The sequence below is a fragment of the Mesoplodon bidens genome (assembly GCF_964165515.1).
Source record: "Mesoplodon bidens genome assembly, chromosome: 17".
In the NCBI taxonomy this organism is placed as follows: domain Eukaryota; kingdom Metazoa; phylum Chordata; class Mammalia; order Artiodactyla; family Ziphiidae; genus Mesoplodon; species Mesoplodon bidens.
In genome coordinates this window covers 63,905,212-63,926,712 of record NC_138174.1, presented here as the reverse complement: position 1 = coordinate 63,926,712, position 21,501 = coordinate 63,905,212, and the positions used below count along the sequence as shown (strand labels likewise).

Genomic DNA, 21,501 nt, shown 5'->3' with positions numbered 1-21,501 from the left:
GTCCATTCTACTGCTTCCAGTAATATTGGTACTGGAATGTGAGCTGTCATTTTCAAGGCTACTGATTAGCTTGGGAGCAGGAGATGGGACTAAGGTAAGTTATAATGCCACACATCTCAGTGTTCCTACTGAGATGCAGCCATTTTTCTTGAATAAACACTCTCAGTGTTGCTGCAAGCTTTTGGTTAGTTTTCATGCTTCTGAAAATGTTCATTCCCCCACATTTTCTAGTTTTTCCATTTTTTGTATAAGGACAGAGTTTTGGAGTTCCTTACTCAGCTATTTTAGCTAATGTCACTCCCCAAAGAGAGTCCAGAAGATGTGAACTGTAAGTCTTTTCAGTTCTTTGCTTCTCTCAGAGAGAGAGTCAGCCTCTAACAACATGACCCATTATGTGATTATTTGTTGACCTGTATAGCTCCTTGGATGTTCAGGAAATTGTCTTCCAGGTTCTAATCTATAAATGACAGAATCTTTTTTTCAGTATCTTGGAAGCCTAGTAGATAGAAAGGCCCAAGTTATGACCAGCAGAATGGATGGAGGTAGATCACTGGAGTGTCAGTGCCAGTTCTGCATGCGAGTTTGTGAGGCGCTCTTCCAGTTACTGTTGCTGCTTTTCTGTATTCACCTGAGACTAAGGAAAGGGGCAGTTCAGTGTCTGTGGGCCTAGTCAATGTGATTTCCAGTGTTGTCTCAGTAGTTCTCCAAAATGGACCCACATATTAGCTCAGTTACTTCACCCAACACCCATGGCTGTAAATTAGGCCATTTCTCTAGCTTTCTAACTTTAGTATTTGTGATAAGAATCACGTAGGGCACTTGTTTCAAATGGGGATGATTTAGTAGGCCTGAAGTGGCACCAAGGAATCTGCATATTAAATAAACACATGCAGCTGTTTTGATCCACATTAGAAGTGACTCTATCTCCAGTCAGTAATTCAAGTTCAGTGGGACTGATACATGAAGCATAATGCCAGTTTCTCATTTGAAGTAAAAAATACAACTCACCACCAAGAGGATTGGATATTCACATCCTCTACATGGTGCCGCCTTCTCCTCTGACCTACCACCAAGACAAATTTTAGTGGAAAAAAGCTAATCCCAGAACCCATCATACTTGTTAACCACTGAAATAGAAATTGTTACAACTGTCAACTGTCCTCCCCCCTCAGATGTCTTACAGACGAGGATGTCTGAAACCGAGTTAACTCCTTCTCTGCTTTCCTGTCCTCTCCCCTGGAAAAGCCTACTTCTTAGAGCTCAATGTCTCTGTGCTGATACAGTGTTCCTCTCTGAAAGCCATGAATTACCCTAGATTTCTCCCTCCTCTTCATCCCTCTTTGTGTGTGTCTCTTAATTCCGCCTTCTCTCTAAAACCACTGCCTCCAGCTTAGGTAAGCCCTCCAGAAATTCATGTCTAGATTATTGCAAAAGCCTCCTCATTTCTTCAGGTATTGTGTTGTCCCATTTGCCCTCTCCTCTCTGACTTTGAGCTCCAGGTATGTTAGACCTTTTGCCTGTGTCACTCATCTCTCTTACACTTTGTTTTGATTTTGCATTATTTTTTTGTTTGCTTTAGTTAATATACATTCTGTTGATCTGTCACCCTGTTTCCTAATCCCTGTCTCTTCTTTTGTGTCCAGTCTGCAATTAAAACCACCTGATAAGTTTGTCCATTTCTTAATTACAGACACTTTTAAATTCTAAAATATCCCTTTGGTTCTTTTTTTTTCTTTAATAGGTTTTAGTTCTCTGTTTAAAATTTCCATCTTTCCATCTATTTTTGTTCTTTTTAAAATGTATATGAATTGTTATTTTAAAGTCCTTGCCTAAGTCCCTTTCTATTGTCTGTTTTTTTCTCCTGCATTTTGATATTTGGTCCTTTTCTTTTTGCATGACAGTTTTTGGTAAGAACCAGAAATTGCTGATGAAAAGTTATAGAAGCAAAGAATTGTAAGGTCTGTTCTGGCAGTCCAGGTACCAGACACTTACTTGATTCTGTTGAGGCTTGATTTTAGGCTTTGTGAGAGTTCTTCTATTTTGTGTCTTACTCCTAGCGTCTGGCCCTACTGGGTCTCAAATGAAAGTGCAGTGTTTTGCAAAGTCCTTCCACCTTGAACTCCAACCTCTGTCTCTTCAGTAACATGTTATGCCTGCAGCTTCAACCTCCCCATTTCTGTTTTCTCCTGGCCTTTTTTTGCGGGGGCAGGCGTGTTGCCATGTGTATGTGTAGATTAGTAGTCAGCAAATGAGAGGAGTTTCTGTGGAGATTTCTTTGGTTTCTTCTCTGCAGTTTCCTCCTCTGCTGGACTTGCCCCCATCTCAAATCTCATCAGTTTCGCAGCCCTAACTTTCACTTCTGTCTTTCCCAATATGTAGGAAATATATCTTCCCCACACGGGGACAGCGCAATATGACTGTCACTCTCTGTTGGAATTCTCTTCCTCCAGGCTGCAATTTGGAAAATGCCCCCAGCGACAAAGTTGAGGAGCTTGCCTCGTCTGCCTCCTGCTTTCAATGATTGTAACTCCTCAGTTGTTGATTGTTGGTTGACCACTACCTCCATGCCTCTAGACAGTGCTTTTCTCTACCTTTTGTCATTGTTTTGGTGGGGGGCGGGGAAGGCTAGTCTAATATAAGCTATTCCATCTTTATTAGAACTGGACGTCCAAAATGTCGGTATTAAACATTTAATTTTGTAAGTCGTTTTATTTTCCTTATGTCCAAGCTTTTAAATTTTAGAGGAAAGGCAAATGACCTCATTGCCTCCTGTACCTTAAATGGTTTATCAGAGTAATTTTTATACAGTTTTATTTTTTAGTATGAAAAACAAACATATGAGTAAATGGAGTCAATTGTTTCGGAAGAGGAAGTCTTAATGTAAAAGGCTATGGGAATATAAAATTTTTGCACATATATGTTCCTTAAAGAATATTCAACTAGCTTCTTATACTTAATCAGAAATATAGAAAATCTTGTGTATATTTCACTTGCTGTTTGACAGAGTGAAATCCGGCTTTGCAAATGATTTAAGTATTAATATAGCTTTCACAGATTTCTGGATTCTTTTCTAGTGGATTAATGACTTAGAAACTGATGATTTGTATGTTATGTGGCCTTCAAGTTGCCAGGAACTCTTAAAGCCAGTGTCCCCTGGAAGTATACCTTTCATGAGGCGTAATTTTCATAATTTGGTAAGTTTTATACTTTGAAATTTTGTATACATCTTTTATAAAGATATCACCATTCTTTTTGGGCTACCCTGCTCTTGGTAAATAGGCATCTGAGTAATGAGGAAGGAAGTATTTGCCTGATGCAACAAGCTTGAGGTGGCATGGCTGACTAGGTATCAAAAGCTAGTAGTGTCACATAACCTGCCTTTTATTATTTAACCCTCATGTGCTTTTATAATACCAACATTAAATTGATGGGTTACTGTTATATTTTCTAAAAGCAATTTATGATCAAACTTTTCTTCCTTCTTTATTATAGAGAACTAATTTAAGTACATTTCAGGGAAAAATACATAAATACTACTATGTCATCTGTGATATAAATGTTCATTATTACAATGTTAAATAACCTTATAGAACTTTGTAGTGTGGAGAAAACACCTAGGGCTTTATATTTTTTTCACATAGGAAGTGAATATCTTAGTTCCTACAGCAGATGTTAATGCTGTTATTTTTTGGATCAAAATTCAATTTCTATTTCCTTTTTTAAACAATTCATCTCAGAAAATCCAACGAACACTTAGAATAAGGTATTTCACTTCTTGTAAAAAATATTTACTTTGTGCTGTGCTTCAAAAAGAGGATGAATAACCTGATTAAATTTTGTGTATTATTATATTTTGGTGTGTAGCTTTTAGAAATTTGTAAACTGTGAAATTCTTTCTTATATACATTCCTCAAAATTCTTTAAAATTGCTAGAAAATTTTAAAAACTGTACCTTGAATTTCATGTTTTTAGCTACAGAAATTAGATTAAATTTCAATTTCATGAAAATTATGAAGTGTTAAAACAAAATGGTGATCATAGTCTATCTGCTTTTTTTTAGGTTCTGTTTATTGATCCAGCTCAAGAATATACCGTGGACTTTATAAAACTTGCTGAACTTTTCTTTTATCATAAAATTCCTCTTAGGTAGTTGTCAATTTATAACAGACTGTTAACTGAAGGAAATCCAGTGATGTTCATGTTGTGTCACACGGAGTGTCAATGTTGAATTAAAAGTGATGGTCATCTCTAGTGCCTGACACAACATAGCTGTGTGCTGTGAAAAATCATACACCTTTATGGTCGACTCCATTAATCAGAGCTGCTTGGTAGTCTTGTTTACCCTGTTGCCTTCCTGAGAGAATGATTGTCACTTGGGTACTTAAGGATGGGTCCATTTTCCATCGTCGTGTTAGGAGTACACTTTCCTCCACTTTTTCTTTCTGGAAAAAAATAGCTATTTGATAATGTCACCACCAGAGAGAGTTTTACATTTTGAAGGAATCCAACAGAGATGAGGATTTTGGTGAAAAGGCATTACAAATCAAAGCTTTTCAAATAATAATACTCCCCTTTACCCCAGCTACTAACACATTCCCTCCATCTAGATGTTTTAGTCTAATAATATTTAAAAATCATGGTTTATTGTGGTTCAAGAGGTAGTTGTAACATCTCTCATTCATCTTCTTTCCTAGAATTGGTTTTGTGTTCATTGTTAATACAGACGATGAAGTTGATGGAAAAAATGATGCTGGAGTTGCTCTTTGGCGAGCTTTCAACTATATTGCAGAAGAGCATGATGTATCACAAGCATTTATTTCCATAGTACACGTGAGTTGATGTACTACATATAATTTCTTTAGGATGTATAGTGGTTTTTGCATTACTATAATTATTATTTATTATTTTAACATTTCAAAGTTTATAAAAACCATCCTGGTGTACACATGATGAATTTGATTCTTGCATCTCCCAACTGAAGTACATAATATTGTCCCCATTTTATAAATGAGGCTCTGCCCAAATCTATGAATTTATTTAGGTTTACCCAACCAATAAAGGAACTTAAGTTGTATATATAAATTTAGAGGAAGCATATTAATAGAAAATCATTAGTAAGGGAAGAATTCTTGAGCTGGGTTTGGAATAAAATCATGAATAGAAAAGATTATTTCAAACTTAAATGTTCTAAATGACAAAGCATATAGAGACTTGCTAGAGAATTTCATAGGAGGAAGAAAACTTCACAACAGCAAATTGGTGTCAAAATGGTAAGATTGATGCTGAGTCTGACAAAGAGACTATAAGAAATGTCAGAAATTGGCAAGAACCTTATGAAGGAAAAACAAGAGGTAGGAAGATTATTTTATAATGGAGGGTTTGAAACTCTCTTATGGCTCATAATGGAAATATAAATGTATTAAAGAGCTATATTGTTATTATTAAGAAAGTCAGGTTATAGCTTTAAACAGCTATTCATTTTTATATTTATTATTTTTCGGCTTGTCAACCATTATTGTAAGAGGTAATGGTTCTTCTTCAAACTGAAAATGAAATTACCAAAGCAGTGTAAATTTCCTGCCCTGTTTCTGGAGCTCCCACGAAAACCACTAAATACTTCACTAAGTCATTGTCCTGAGGTATGGAAACTATCTACACATCAGTGACTTGGGGATACACTGTATTCTGTAAAATAGTACCATGGAATAAGTGTCAATATTATATCTCAGTCTATTAGTTTTACTGATTGGTGTAAGAGTTTATAAAGGATTCAGTCAAATTGACTTAAATCTTTTATTAAAGTCCACCTACCTCACTGTGAAAGGATCAGTATGATATTCAACACTAAGAAACTTCAAGACCTTCCAAAATTATCTTTACCTTAATTATTTATAATTGAGTCCTCACTTACCTTAATTATCTCTATTGAATCTCTCTTCTGTGAGCATTTTGTATTAGACATTAATTTGCACATGATGGCATATTTGTCAGTACCTTGCCTTTTGAATTATCTACTGTGATGTTCAGCACAGTACTGTAATCTCTTGGAAAACTGAATTACTCTCGAAACCATATGATTCAGTACAAAGCAGCATAAAAGTAGGTATTGAATATGTGCAATAGCCTATAAGTTGTGCTAAACAAAGGAAGAAGAAGAAGGAAAAATCAGTGAGGAAGAGATATGTAGAGAAAGCAGTTAGAATCCACTGGGGTCTGAAGTGTCAGATTGTTCATAGTTTTTCAAACTGTATATGCTTGTGACCACCAAATTTTTATATCCATAGAAAGGTAAAACATTGTTTAGTTAACATTCTGCTGGGAGAGTATTATGTCCATTAGATCACTTAGCTTCACTAATTTAGAAAAATTTGGGCAAAATCTTGTCTTTTAGTAAAATACGTGAATTATAAAAATCTCTTTAATACTGTTTCATTACTTTCAGTGAGCAAATTATTATATTTAAATTAATTTGAAAATACAGTATCAGGAGAGAGGAAGAATATAACAGAAGGCCAAAGTCATAACAGTGTATGAAAGTTATTGAAATATATTGGAGAATTATGGTAGAGTAAGTACATTATTTGTAGTAAAATGATCTTACTTTGTATCTCAGCTCTACTGCATAGTGACTACACAGACATACATGTAGTTTAATTTTCTCTCCCTACCTTACAACATTCAGATTCAAAAATATATGTCACATACTTAATGAATGTTTGCTGAACTCAGAGAATGTAAAAGCACTTTAAGACTTTAACTTTTGGCCACAGTGGAGTAACAAACAATAGATTAGCCATCCTACAGTAAGCACTTATAAAACGGAACAAAGTACAGAAGTCTGTTTTCAGACGTTCAACAAGAAGCAACAGGGACTATGATCCTTGGAAAAAGATAAAATAATGATATTCACAGAAAAAGAATTTCTGGCCACCTAAAAAGAAACACTAAGAGGAAATGACACCAGATGGTAACTCACATCTACAGGAAGAAATGAAATGGTTACTGTAAATAAAATGTAAATATATAGATAAATACAGAAGGCTGTATGAATATATTTTTCTCTTTAAATTACACAAGATTTGATGAAACATAAATTCTAACTTACATAGAGGTAGTACATGTGACAATAGTTGTACAAAGTAGAATGAAATGGATCTATTTTAAATTCTATATTTTGTAATTAGGGTTAATAGGAAGCAGATTGTGGTAAGTTCCAATGTATATGATAATTACTGGAGTAACCACAAAGAAAATAAATTTAAAAATCGTTTAAAAATCAAAAGAAGAATCAAAACGGCACTCTAAGAATTATCTCTTAAGCACAAAAGAAGACAGTAAAGGAAGAATCAATAAACAAAAGACACATATATAGAAAACAAATAGCAAAATGGCACAAGTTAATCCAACCATACCAATAATTATGTTAAGTATGAGTAAATTAAACTTAAGCACACTAGAAGAATGGATAAAGAAAGGTGGGAAATAAATATACATTAATGGTAAATTGAAATTTATTGAAATTAATAAAGTAAATAAGTATTTATTACAGTTAATGGTGAACAAGATAATTGTCTCAAAAATCAGAAAAATGCAAATAAAGCTTACCCTGAGCTCTATCTTATATCCTGTAATTTGGCAGTAATTAAGAAAGCTGGTAATATCATATGTTAATGAAAATGGAGAACAGTGGGAACTCCTTTACACTGTTACACCGCCTCTAAGGATATGAATTGGTACAATCACTTTGAAACCAATTGGAGTGCTTCAGAATTTGGAGTTAAATTTGCATAATCCCTACACACACACACACACACACACACGCGCGCGCGCGCACACACACACTTTGAGAGAAACCTGTAGGAGACTATTATTAGCAGAATCATCCACAATAGCAACAAACCGGAAACTACATATGTATGGTATATATATATATACACATATATAGGTATATATTTATATCAGTACAGATGGATAAAATTTAATCATTTCAGATAATGGAGCATGATATACCAAGAACATGGCTATATTAGAAGCCTAATGAAAGTATAGAAGGCCAGCGTATTACCACGTACTGTTTAAAGCTCAAAAGCAAACAAAACTAAATATCATAATACATGGATATACATTCAGATAAAACTCCAGAACTTGAAAGATAAGAGAATGGTAAACACAAACAAAATGATGCTTGCTTCTGGGGAACAGAGGGAGATGGGACTGGGAGGAAAGTTTTGCCTTACCAGCATTGTAATTCACAGTGATGTTCATTTTTTAGTGTTATGTGGTTTGTCATGGAGATTGCTGATTTTGTTATTTATATTTCATAACGTATATGTTCCATAGTTTCTTTTTTGCTTACCAAGTTACATAACAGTTTTTTAAATTAAAATAATGTGTAAGAAACTTGAGTTTTTATATATCTAAAGTAGCTTATGCAAGACATTCTGGCTACCTTAGCTACCTTAGGAGTACCTAATATTTTAGAATTACAGATTAGTAAAATGACTGATCTCAAAGACTTTTCATATATAACTTTTGCTTTATTCAAAACTTCATTTTCTAATCCCTGTTTATGTTTTACAGAAGGCTGAACTTTCTCCCTTTTTTTTTGAGTTACTAAGATCATAGTATGTCCTGCTTTGATATAAGGAGAAAACTTGCCCATAAATTGAGATGCTCATAAAACTAAACTCAGATCTACTTATAGATCTGTGTCACCTTTTAAAGGGATAGGTTACAAAGTTTATAGTGATGAAATCAAAGAATGCTGATTCCTTACTATGAGGAATAATATGAGAATTCTGTCAGCCATAATATGAGGATTGTCTCTGAAAATAATAATTTAAGTGAATTGGGACTAAAAATAATATTCTTAATTGATATATCAGAATGCTACCTAATGGTGTTTGTACTTAAGTAGTTGTTCCCTCTGCTTGGTAGGCTCTTTCCCCATAACATAAGCATATTTATGTTTCGGTGAGTCATCTGCTCAGAGATACCTTCTCTCTTGAGGCAGAGCTGTCATTTTCCCCATGTGGAACAGTGGCTGGGTCATAGCAGAGGATCTGTAATGAAGGGAGAAATGGGAAAAAAAACCAAAACCCTAAATAAAGGAGTAACAGCTTACGTTATTCCAGTATGATTAGAATATTGGAGACTGGGGGAAGAATGGAGGTACAGAGGAAATCTAGTTAAGATATTTACTAAAGAGCAATTGGAAATGAAAATAGAACATTTCTGAAATAAGTCATTTAAAATATTTTATACATATCTTTTTAAATAAAGTTAACCATTATTTTATTAAGAGTCATAGCATCTGGTTTGACCAAAATGGAATATAATATACAAATATGATATTGTATTTTGAAAGCCAAAGAATATTCACAAAACCATTTTTACTATAGGATAATAGATTGTATTCTTAAAATGGTTTATTTGTGTATGTGTGGGGATCATGTGTGTATATATATGTATATATATAGTATGCTTAGAACTTATAAAATATAAAATATGTTCTTTATTTTATAAATATGCATGCTAAGGGAAAGAAAGAAAACTAATTACTGTAGGGTGGAAATTAATGATAATATCTTTATTTTCACAGATGTACCAAAAAGTAGAGAATCACAGTATACTCACTGTGGACAATGTGAAGGATGTTCTCCAAAATGAATTTCCTCATGCTAATATTTGGGATATTTGGGGAATTTATTCTAAATATGATGGTGAAAGAAAGGTAAGCTGGAATGCAAATTTTTAAAAATGTGATCAAGAAACTTTTACTATAATCTCATGAATAAATGATCTCAGTGTAATTAACTCATGATTTAGATTTTAGACCCTCAGAAAAAAGGGAAATTTATACCTTTGAATGACACAAGTTGTATACAGTATTTAAGTTGCCACTATTGGCTTTTTTAAAAGTACCAAAACAGATACTTCTCAGAATTTACAGTGCAGAAAATTACAAAAACAACCTTAAAACAATTAAAAAGTGGCAACAAGTACATACCTATCAATAATTACTTTAAATGTAAATGGACTAAGTGCTCCAATCAAAAGAGTGGCTGAATGGCTCTACAAACAAGACTCTAACTTTTATGTGGAAATAAATGAATTCATTTATTCATATGTATTCTAGGTAAAGGCAACAGCAACATATGATGTGATACAAGTGAATTTTTAAGTCGAGATAATTTTATATAGCCAAAACATACTATTTATATCAGTTGCCATGAAAATATCTAACACCATGTTATCCTCAGATATTGGTGTTCACAACCCCATATTACTGTTTCCTACTAACTACCTTTTTATACATAATATATTTGGATGTAAATTTTATTTCCAACTGTATTATAAGTACTTTAAGGAAAGGAATCTTGTCTTCTTATTCTTTTGTATTCCTCAAGTTTGCACGTTTTAATTTTTAGATATTATTTGTTGAGTCTTACAGTAATTGAAGGTTGAGCTCTCTTCCACCTCCTGACCTTCACTTAGTCTCCTCCAGTCCCAGTGGTAGTACTTAAAATATTTTAAACCTGTTGTGGCTTCAAGAGCAAACAATCAGAAAGAATCAATCAAAGCACATCCTCGAACTGGAATGGAGTCTTGGAAGCCCTCATGCTGAGGCTGATACTGACTTGCTTATAGCTGAATTATGTTGACATGGATGGTCTGGGAAAGCGGTCAAGGTAGTTCTCATGTGGGGAATCGCCATCCCAAGACAGGTGCAAAAGTATTTCAGTACAATAAGAATTGGAAAGTCCTGTGCAGTTGCAAACCAGCTGATTATCAGATCTGTTTTTAACACATTTTGGTTAAATGAATATTCAGTGTGAGTGTGACTTTTTAAGTGTTCCTTCTTAGTAAGTCAAGTACTATGGTTGTTTTTTAACAACTTTTCTTTTTTTCTGTAGCTTTAAGGGTTACTCCATTTTTACTCATTCATGTAGTTTTCTACCTATTACAAATATATCGAGATAGTCAAGAGATTGGTCAGATAACCTATCTAGAATTTTCCTTACACAAACAAACATAGCCATTAACAAGCCAGCACTTTGCCCCACACACACCAGCCCCAAGAATGCCCTTCTGCAGCCACTCTGCATTTTGTCTAAACTGAACGTCCTCTGCACCTGAAGCACAGCTGTCATTTCTGGATCTGCCTTTGCTGCTTTCCTTCATTGGATCTCTGCTTTTTCTCTGGCTTCATGAACACTGTGCCTCTCCTCTTTTTTATTTATTTTGCTTTTACTTCTTTCTCAAGCAAGTATGCATGAAAAAAATTCTTTGATCTCTTTTATATAAAAGTTTTTTATTTTATATTTGCATTTTATTGATTGTTGGACTGGGTAATCATTTTTTGTGTGGATTTTGAAGGCTTTCTTTTACTCTCTCCTAGCTCCTAATAAGCTACTGAAATGAATGATACCGATCTGATTTTGACTCCTTTGTCTTTCTTTAATCTATTTATTTATATTTCCTGTTTGAAAGTTTTTAGGATCTTTTTATCCCTGTTGCTTGGAAATTTCATGATATGTCTTTGTCTTGATCCTGTTTCATTTAACACATTGGGTGTTTGGTGGGTCCCTTCTAATGGAGATATGTGTCCATCAATTGTGGGAATTTCTTTGTGTTATTTTTTAATACTTTCCTTTCCTGTATTTTCTCTGTTCTTTCTGAATCTTCTGGATTGAGCAATTATTTACTTTTTCTTCTTCTTTTATTCCTTCTTGTAGTGTCCAGTTTTTCTTTCATGAGCACAGTTTTTTAATCTAAGAATGTTAGTTTTTTGATGTGTTGTTCTGTGCCGTGCGCTATCTCTGCCTTCTCTAGCTTCATCCTGTTTGATTTCTTTTTTTGTGTTTGGAGCATTTGTCAAATGTATTATGATGTCTGGTTGTCTTTGACATGTAAGTATGAAACCATAAAAAGCTGCTTACAAATAAACGGGTCTTTTCGGTTGGTGGGCCTCACTTGGGAGTGAGTCAGGTTTTTCAGTTAGATGACCAACAAATAAGTGTCTTTTCGAATGCTGGCATTCTGTTGCAGCGTTTGATTTCTTCAAATGAGAATTCTTTATTTTCCTCTTAGAAGGAGTATATGTGGCAAATGAAAGGGTGCAGATGTGGGAAACGAGGGGATAGGATATGTCTAGAAATAGGATGTGGTAATAGGCTGGGTTGAAAGAATGTGAACTTTCCTCAGTCTTCTGTCTTGTTTCCATCCCCTTTCTCAGCCTTCCACTATACCTGGAATCCCCAAATCAAGAGCCTTTGTGATTCAATTTCAACAGAGAGTAAAGGGAAGCAGAATAGTTTAGCTTGTCAGGATTGAGAGAGGGGCCTTGGTGTACAACTTCTCTGCATACAGACTCTCAACAAGCTTCCACACTTCATGCTCTGTTCCTTACCTTCTCCTTCTAAGATAGTCTAGGTTTTTAGCCCTCAGGGCTTCTGAAGATGTTGACGTTCCTTTCTGTCTGCACGGGAGTGACTTCCCTTTCTACTTTGGTCATCTACTCTTTATCTTTTCTTCCATTTTTCTTTGTGGGCTCACTCATATCTTGTTATTGTTGTTATCATCATCGTTGTCTTCGTGATTTTTATTATTATACTCTCATTTTAGTTGTCGACTTAAAAAAATGCACATGAGAGTCACGAGTTAAGTTTTATTTGGGGCAAAATGAGGACTATAGCCTGGGAGATGGCATTTCAGATAGCTCCGAGAAACTGCTCCGAATAGGTAGGGGGGAAGGTTAGAATACATGTGATTTTGGTGACAGGGGGAATACATGCAATTAAGCACATGTTTTTTGCAGAGGTTTCTGCTAGTCTAGTGAAGGTTACTGCTAGTCACGAGGAGCAGACATCACCATGAAGGATTTTAGTGCTTTTCTAGATACGAGGAGATATAAGAATTGGGCTCATAAAATTGGCTCCTGAAAATATCCACCTGAAGACCTGTTCTGCCAGTTTTTCTCAGAGCACAGAGGGCCTCATCTCTGCTCTCCACCTGAACTCCTTTCAGGGGGTGTTGAAGGTCAACAGCTGCAGCAGCACATGATTTAATCCTTATAGAGGTAGGTGGCAAGTGCCAATTTGTAGTTGGCATAGTGAAACTTGCAGAATCAAGATGAGCACGTGTGATAAATCTACCATATTTATCAGAAATCCACTTTTACTCTTTATCAAGTTAAGCTGCAAAATGAATATTTTTATGGTGTTGCCCATTTTAAGATACCTGTAGTCATAGTCTCCTGAAATTATGAAAAACATTAAGGATTTTTGTGAAGATGAAGGATTCAGTACACTCCTCAGAAATATTGAATCCCATTTTTTGTGTGTGAGTTCAGTCTTCTGTTTGCTCCTTTTTTACTCCTCTCTCCCTGTAAGACTGTCTTGTAATGATGATATCTTCATTTCTTAATTTCTGCATTTTTCTCAAGTCTACTTAATCTCCAGTTTAAATTGGACTCTGTGTTACTTACAGTCCTTTAGTTGTGCCTGGTTTTATTCCTTACCTATTCCTCCCAAGAGTTATTCTAAACATTCATCAGCCCTATAAGCCCCTTTTCACCTTCCTCTTCATGCCTCAAAAATCATTCTGATTACTATATCACAAAGAAAATAAATGTTTTAGGCCTTTATTCCCTAAACTCATGTTCCTGTAGTTTTCTCTCTATATCCAAACTTTATTTTTTCTTTCAACAAACATTTATTGAGTACTTACAGTATTCTGTACACAAGAGGTAAAAGAATAGAGTACAAGGAATATCTTTTGAAAATTAAAAATAAAATAAAAATTTAATAGGAGAGAGACAAAAAAAGACACATGAAAAGTAAGAAGGTAAACAGTCTTCAATTCACAAGATTCAGAAAGAACAGAGAAAACAAAGGAAAGCATTAGAGAAGTACCACAAAGAAATTCCCCAAATTGATGGACATGAGTCTTTATTAGAAGGGGCCCACCCAATACGCAATACATAGAATGAAAGAGGAGCTTTGGAGGGCGGGGTGGAGGTGGATAAGAATATTTCCCTGAAGCAGTGACATTAAAGCCGAGTGCAGAAGTAGGAGGACAGTTGGACAAAAGAAGACAAAGAAGTGGTAGGTAGTCAGCATTCCAGAGAAAAACGTTAGGATGTCCTGAATGTGAAGGAACGAAGAGAGTTGGTGTTACTACTGAGTAGATGTAGCAAGTATGTGTTGTTTGTGTTGTAGAGGGAAGTCCCTAAGATGAGGCTGGAGGTGTAAGCGAGGGGCCTGATTACACAGAGTGTGGTGAGCCATAGTTAATTAACAAGCTTGTGAACTCAAAACAGTAGAATACCTTTGCAACAGTGAAAAGCCTGAGAAGATATTAAGCAGTGAAGTGACGGTGACATGCATTTTCTCCAAAGAGCATTCTCCGTGGTTGAGAATAGATTGTCAGAGGGTAAAAGTGTACGTAGTAAGACGGATTAGGAAGCATTTAGGTGAGAGATGAGAGATGGGCTAGTAGGTTTTTGGAAGAGTAGAGGCAGAGAAAAACGGACACAATTGAGGTATTTGGGAAATACAATCCAGGACCTGCTGCTGGATTGGAAAGGGGAGAGAGGAGAAGAGAAATTGTGAAGGACGGCTCCCAGGGTTCAGCTAACTCGCTGGGGTGGTGGTAATGCCATTGCCAAGATGGAAAGAGGTGGAAGAGAAACCAAGTGGGAAATAAGAACAGAAGTTCAGTTTTTCACATATTGAATTTGAGGTGCCTGTGAGAATTCCATAGGAGATGTGAAGTGTGATTGGATATTTGTGTCTACAGCTCAGAATAGAGATGTAGGCTAAAAGTACAGAATTCAGTGTTATGGCTTGTTTGTGGTAATTAAAGCTTTTGTAATAGACAGGTTGCCTAACTGAAAAATCACAGGGGAAAACTGCTGTATTTCTAGCAGCAATATCCTTCTTAAGGTCCAAAACCATGTATCCAGCTGCCTGGGGGATTGCCCATAAGCGTCTTAAATGAATTTAAAACCATGCCCATCGTCTTTCTTGTTACCCCAAACCTTTTTTTCTTTTTTTGTGCCTTATCCTAGAGGGTAGCGCCATCATCCTCCCAGGGCACTCAGGCTACTAGAAGCCTGATAGTTGTCCAACTTCTTTTCCCTCATACCCTCCCAAACAGTAGATCATCAAGTTCTGTCAGTTTCGTCAACTAAATATTTCAGGAACTGCCTCATTCTCTCCTTGCTCCTCACCACTGATTTTTGTCTGGCTCTTGCTTTTTCTTTCCTGTATTTTTGCAGGAGCCCCTGACCCACCGCCCCCAGTGCATGCTCGCCCACCCTCTTCCTTCTCTTTGTCGCCACTATATTCTTTTTTTTAAAGAGCAAATCTGATTGTATTTCTTGTCATGAGCCCTCTTCCTAGGTAGAATTGACCATGCCCTCCCTAGTACCCTGGGGTATCTATTCACACTTTTTTTTTTTTTTTTTTTGCGGTACGCAGGCCTCTCACTGTTGTGGCCTCTGCCGTTGCAGAGCACAGGCTCTGGACGTGCAGGCTCAGTGGCCATGGCTCACGGGCCCAGCCACTCCGCGGCATGTGGGATCCTCCCGGACTGGGGCACGAACCCATGTCCCCTGCATCGGCAGGCGGACTCTCAATCACTGCACCACCAGGGAAGCCCCACACTTATTTTTAATGTATCCATCTCTCCCCCTGTTAAACTATGTTTTCTTAGGACAGAGTTTGCATATCATTCTTATGCATTCATTGCCTAATACACAGTAAATGTCCAATAAATGCAGAGATAATATAGTTCAGTGGTTAAGAGTTCAGACTCTTGGTCAAACAGATGTAAGTACAAAGTCTGTTTCCAAAGTGAGGTCATTATGTGACATTGGAAGTGACTCTCTGTTTTATCATCTGTAAAGTGGATGTAATAGTAGTCCTTAGCTTCATAGGGTAATTATGAATATGTTGGCTATAATGACAGTTTTAATCATTTGTAATGTTGAGTAGTGAATGAATTAATTGTTTAGTGATGCTTTATCACTCACAAAATCCAGATGTTGAGGACCGTCATGATCTGTCCTCTCTCCCCATCCCCCCTGACTCCATATCTTCTCCCTGTGTAACTCCTCCCACTGTAAACACAGGAAAGTACTTGCCGTTACCTAAATATACCATATTCCTCTTCCCTTCTATTCCTTGCAGTGCCGTCTCTTCTCACTGGGAATGTCTTTCTCCACTTTATCTCCCTAGCATATTTTTGCTCATCCTTTAAGACTTTTAGTGTCACTCCCTAACAGAGGCCTTCTGTGATCCCTCCCCTCCACACTCAAGCTTAGTCATTGCTTTTCTGGGCTCCCATACAATCTGGTATATGCCTCAGTTTTGCTTGTATATATGTGAGCCCCTTGAAGGCAGATTTTTCAGCTGTGTATTCACGAAGTCTAGCCAAATGCTTGAATTCAATAAATGCTAACTAATCAAATGAATATAGCGATAAATGAATCTCTTATGTAGGTAAATGCATCTTTTAAAGTAATGTCATACTCTATCAGGGGTCAGCAAACTACAGCCCATGAGCCAAATCCAGCCTTTCTACCACCTGTTTTTATAAATACAGGTTTTTGGAGACACAGCCACGTTCACTCATTCCTGTGTTGTGTGTCACGGCTTTTGCACTATAACATCACGATTGAGTAGTTGTGTCAGAGACCAGATGGCTCACAAAGCCTAAAATATGTATCTGGCCCTTTACAGAAAAAGTTTTCTGACTTGTTCTATGTAGGTAAATTACTTTCCCTTAAATAATGTTTGGAAAGGACAGATAAAATTAGCAAAACTAAACTTTTTTCTATGACATACAAAAATGTGGCCGTGTCCCTTTCTTTATTTATGTGTTTCTTTTTCAGACAAACATATTCTGTTTAACTCTCTGGTATTTTTTAATTGCATAGGCAGGAGCAAGCTATTACAGGATGACTGGCCTGGGTCCTTTGCCTCAAGCTCTTTATAATGGTGAATCCTTTGACCATGAAGAGCTGAATATTAGGGAACTAGAAATGGCTGTTCTTCACAGAATGATGGATGAAACTGCATATTTACAAAAGGAAGTTTTTATGGTAGGTAAGCATGTATGAGAAAATATCTGATGAATGATATTTATAGAGGATTTTTATATTAAAAATATCTTTTAATAGCAAAAGTTAATTGTGTAAAAATTTCCATTCTGATCGTTTAGTAATGATTTTTAAAGTAGTAATTAAATTTATCTGTGCATAATTGCATCTAAAAATTGCTTAATTGGAAAGAAACCACAGTTTTATAGGAAAATTTATTATAAGAATCCTAAATTGAATATTACTTATTGACTTATTTTAGATTCAGTAGTCTTTAAATGTATTCTCTGCATAATTTTAAAACATCTGCATATAAATCACATATATTACCTAAATAATATTTTATTATTTTAGGGTACATTAAATGATCGAACAAATGCAATTGACTTCCTTATGGATAGAAATAATGTTGTGCCCCGTATAAATCCTTTGATTTTGTACAATCAATGGCAGTACCTTAATTTAATATCTACATCAGGTAATATAATCCTTCCATATACTTTCCTATAAATGTTTATTGAGTTGTGAATGTTTTATTAATTCATTATCTAATATTAAAATTTTTAGTAACTGCTGATGTTGAAGATTTCTCTACTTTCTCCTTCTTGGATTCACAAGATAAGAGTGCTGTAATTGCAGAGAACATGTATTATGTAACCCAGGAAGGTAATAAGCATATTTTATTTTTCTGAATTTATTCCTAAATAGCAAAAACTTGTAATTTTATTAAATGCTTGCATAATACGTTTCTAGATGTTGATATCTGACTGGAGACCTGGTTTTCAATTTGAGGATTTGAAAATTATTAGGATGTAAGGACTGTGATGAGAAAATGTGATGCCTCCTATCTTAGCTAATCGTATATGCAGAGGGGTTAATCTTGAGGGTTTTTTGCCTTTTTTTTTTTTAAAGCAAGCTATTCCATTTTTCTCCTTTTTAGGAAGGTAGTAAAAACCCTTTCAAGATTAAATAAACTGATAATCTTATCGGGCATGAATAAAAGTGTAATCCCCAGATGAGAGGAGAATAGTTCTATATTCTGATTAAACAACATCTGGATGTTTTGCTTAAGTTAAGGGTCATAAGCAAAGGAGAGGGAGCCAAGACAGGAACATCTTTGGAAATAAGGACTTAGCCTAGATAGGAAAGTCTTCAGTGTGACCACAGTTCTGTTAGAGACCATGAACTATTCAGATAGATGAAGATAATTGGAGTTTGATTGGTTTTGGTTTCACTTTGTTTTGTTTGACCTGCTTTGCTCTAGAGAGAACAAAAAGAGCCAATGCATGAAACATAAAAGAAAGCTGATTGTTATTTCAGTATATAAAACAATAACTTTCTAACAATGAGTGATCTAAAGATGGAATTACTATGTAATAAGGGGTAAATTTTTATATATGAGAGAGATTTAAGCAGACAGCTAGTTTTTGAGAATGCTGTGGAGTGAATCCAAATTAGGACCATATGGCCCTTGAATTACTTTGGAACAGATCTATGATTTTATGTTCATAAAGTGGTCTGTCTACAAGATAACCAACAAATAATAAAATATAATTCAGTTCCATATTATGGCAGGCTAAGGTCCTGAATGTGTCAAGTGAAGGGAAAAGGAGGCAGAGAAACAGGGAATAAAAAATAGGGGAAACATATTTATCAGGTTCTGGGTTATATTTCAAAAATTGCTTCTGGGTATCAGAATAAGTTAGGCCATAATTAATCCCCTTTGGTTAAATCTCTTGCAATTTAAAAGAAGACTTTATTAACTGAGAAACACCTGATTTCTTTATTTGCATTTATGTAAATATGTAAAGAAATAAAAGAGTTGGGAGAAATTTACTTAGCACTTTTGAAATAGTTCTCAGTTTACTAGTCATAATGGTAAAAGTGATGACATTAAAAAGGCATGAGAATTCTTTACCTTTCTTCTTTGAAAAGAATGTGCCACTGCCTTACTCTCAAGCTGCTTCTGAAGGATTGCAAGTAGAATCGATGTTATCCTTCTTTTTGTTATATATTTTTCATTAACCAAAGCCAGGTTTTGCATAGTTATATATTACTGGGTATGGTAATAACTGTAGCTTCACATCTATTCAGGTGTAGGTTTTTGGTGTAGCACACATTTTACAGTTGTTTTAAGTGGGTCATAAGATCTAAGGGACTGATTTTTCTATAGGTTTTAATGATGGCCAGACAAGTATTATTTCAGGTGTTATATGCTGAGGCTGGATGAAATTAAACCCATTTAACTGTGACTGCAGAATTAAAAATTATTTCTTCTTGTGGCTTCCAAATTTTCAGATGTTTCTGAAACAAGAATTGCATTGATGTTGGCATAAGATGATGTGAATTAGGCCAAGTTAATAATAGCCAGAATTTTTGAAATACATGAATCATAAACTAATAAATATTGCTGTTTTCAATATCTGCTAATAATTTATTGTATCCAGTTTTACATATATGTGAGGTACAAATATCATTATTTTTTTACAAGTGTAGCTGGAAGGCACTTTTGCTTGGCAACAGTAGAACTTTGATAAGCATGATACAGTTTTCCCTACTGGCAAAAGTATCTCACAGATGTGTTTCCTGGGGACTATTCTTTCTTTTTGGTATCTGAGTTTATACAAAGCTTATTACTCTTTTAACATTTTTATGTGTATTTCACACTGTGTGTATGTAATTTTTACCAATATTTGCTTATTTTCAGAAAGATTCATTTTAAAAATTGTTATTATTTTTATGTATTTTGTTAACTTGAAATGTCCCTGTCTTTAGTTTGATTTTAAGAAGCATTAGTTTGACGAAACTGTTTGAAACTTTCAGATGATGTAATTTCTTCAGTTACTTTCTGGATTATTGCTGATTTTGACAAACCCTCTGGGAGAAAACTCCTTTTTAATGCATTAAATCACCTGGTGAGTATTTAGACACTCTTACTACAAAAATTCTAATTTGTTGTAATTTCGAGAAAGCAATATGAAGAACGTGCATTAAATCTTTATTTCCCTTCATGTTAACATTTTCAGTACCTTGACTTGGTTAGAACATGGTGCTAAGGAGATTAAGACAGGAATTCAAATTCTTTCTCCATGTAGAATGGGTAACCTTGCCCAGGAAAAGAAAAACCTACATGTCTTCTGTGATTCATGACCTATATATTCTTCGCTAGTCCTTGCAGTTGGACATACATTTACAGGTCTAATAGTGTGTATGTACTGAATGTGTCCCCCCAAAATTTATGTGTTCAAATCTAATCCTCATTGTGATGATATTTGGAGGTGGGGCCTTTAGGAGGTAATTAGGTCAAAAGGGTGGAGTCCTCATAAATGGAATTATTGCTCTTACAAGAAGAGGTCAGAGAGGTAGCCCACTCTCTTTCTGTCATGTGAGGATACAAGGAGAAATCGGCAGAATGTAGTGCAGAAGAGGGTCCTCACCAGCACCTGACCATGCTGGCACACTGATCTTGGACTACCAGCCCCCAGTTTGTACTATTTTTTTACGTACCTCTCTCAATAACAAGTAAACCAAGTACACAGAAAATAAGTAGGGATGTGTAGAATATTTGAATAATAAAATAATCAAACCTGACCTAATGGATATTGATAGAAAAGTACACATTGCATAGTATATGTTCTTGCAAAGCACAAATGTAACATTTTAAAAACATTTGTAGATGCTAGGCTGTAAAGCACATCTCATGAAATTTTCTTTTTCTTTTTTGCATCAGTAATAACTATTTTTTAAAAATTTTTATTGGAGTCTAGTTGCTTTACAATGTTGTGTTAGTTTCTACTGTACAGCAAAGTGAATCAGCTATACATATACATATATCCCCTCTTTTATGGATTTCCTTCCCATTTAGCTCACCACAGAGCATTGAGTAGAGTCCCCTGTGCTATACAGTAGGTTCTCATTAGTTATCTATTTTATATATAGTATCAATAGTGTATATATGTCAATCCCAATCTCCCAATTCATCCCACCTCCCCCTTCCCCCTTGATATCCATATTTTTATTCTCTACGTCTGTCTCTATTTCTGCTTTGTAAATAAGATTGTCTATACCAATTTTTTCAGATTCCACATATATGCGTTAATATACGATATTTGTTTTTCTCTTTCTTACTTCACTCTGTATGACAGTCTCTAGGTCCATCCACATCTCTACAAATGACCCAGTTTTATTCCTTTTTATGACTGAATAATATTCCATTGTACGTGTGTGCCACATCTTCTTTATCCATTCTTCTGTCTGTGGACATTTAGGTTGTTTCCATGTCTTGGCTATTGTAAATAGTGTTGCAGTGAATATTGGGGTGCATGTATCTTTTTGAATTATGGTTTTCTCAGGGTATATGCCCAGTAGTGGGATTGCTGGGTCATATGGTAGTT

General features: G+C 35.3%; 1 protein-coding gene across 1 annotated transcript in view; it reads left to right on the top strand.

Annotated features, from left to right (window-relative positions):
* UGGT2 (UDP-glucose glycoprotein glucosyltransferase 2) overlaps window positions 1–21,501 on the top strand; it is a 180,283-nt gene that overhangs the window by 73,230 nt on the left and 85,552 nt on the right. Inside the window, exons 13-20 of the mRNA XM_081215000.1 lie at window positions 3,075–3,194; window positions 4,061–4,146; window positions 4,695–4,830; window positions 9,602–9,733; window positions 16,946–17,110; window positions 17,462–17,585; window positions 17,675–17,773; window positions 19,931–20,022. Coding sequence (XP_081071126.1) covers window positions 3,075–3,194; window positions 4,061–4,146; window positions 4,695–4,830; window positions 9,602–9,733; window positions 16,946–17,110; window positions 17,462–17,585; window positions 17,675–17,773; window positions 19,931–20,022 — 954 coding nt within the window. The remainder of the gene's footprint in view (window positions 1–3,074; window positions 3,195–4,060; window positions 4,147–4,694; window positions 4,831–9,601; window positions 9,734–16,945; window positions 17,111–17,461; window positions 17,586–17,674; window positions 17,774–19,930; window positions 20,023–21,501) is intronic.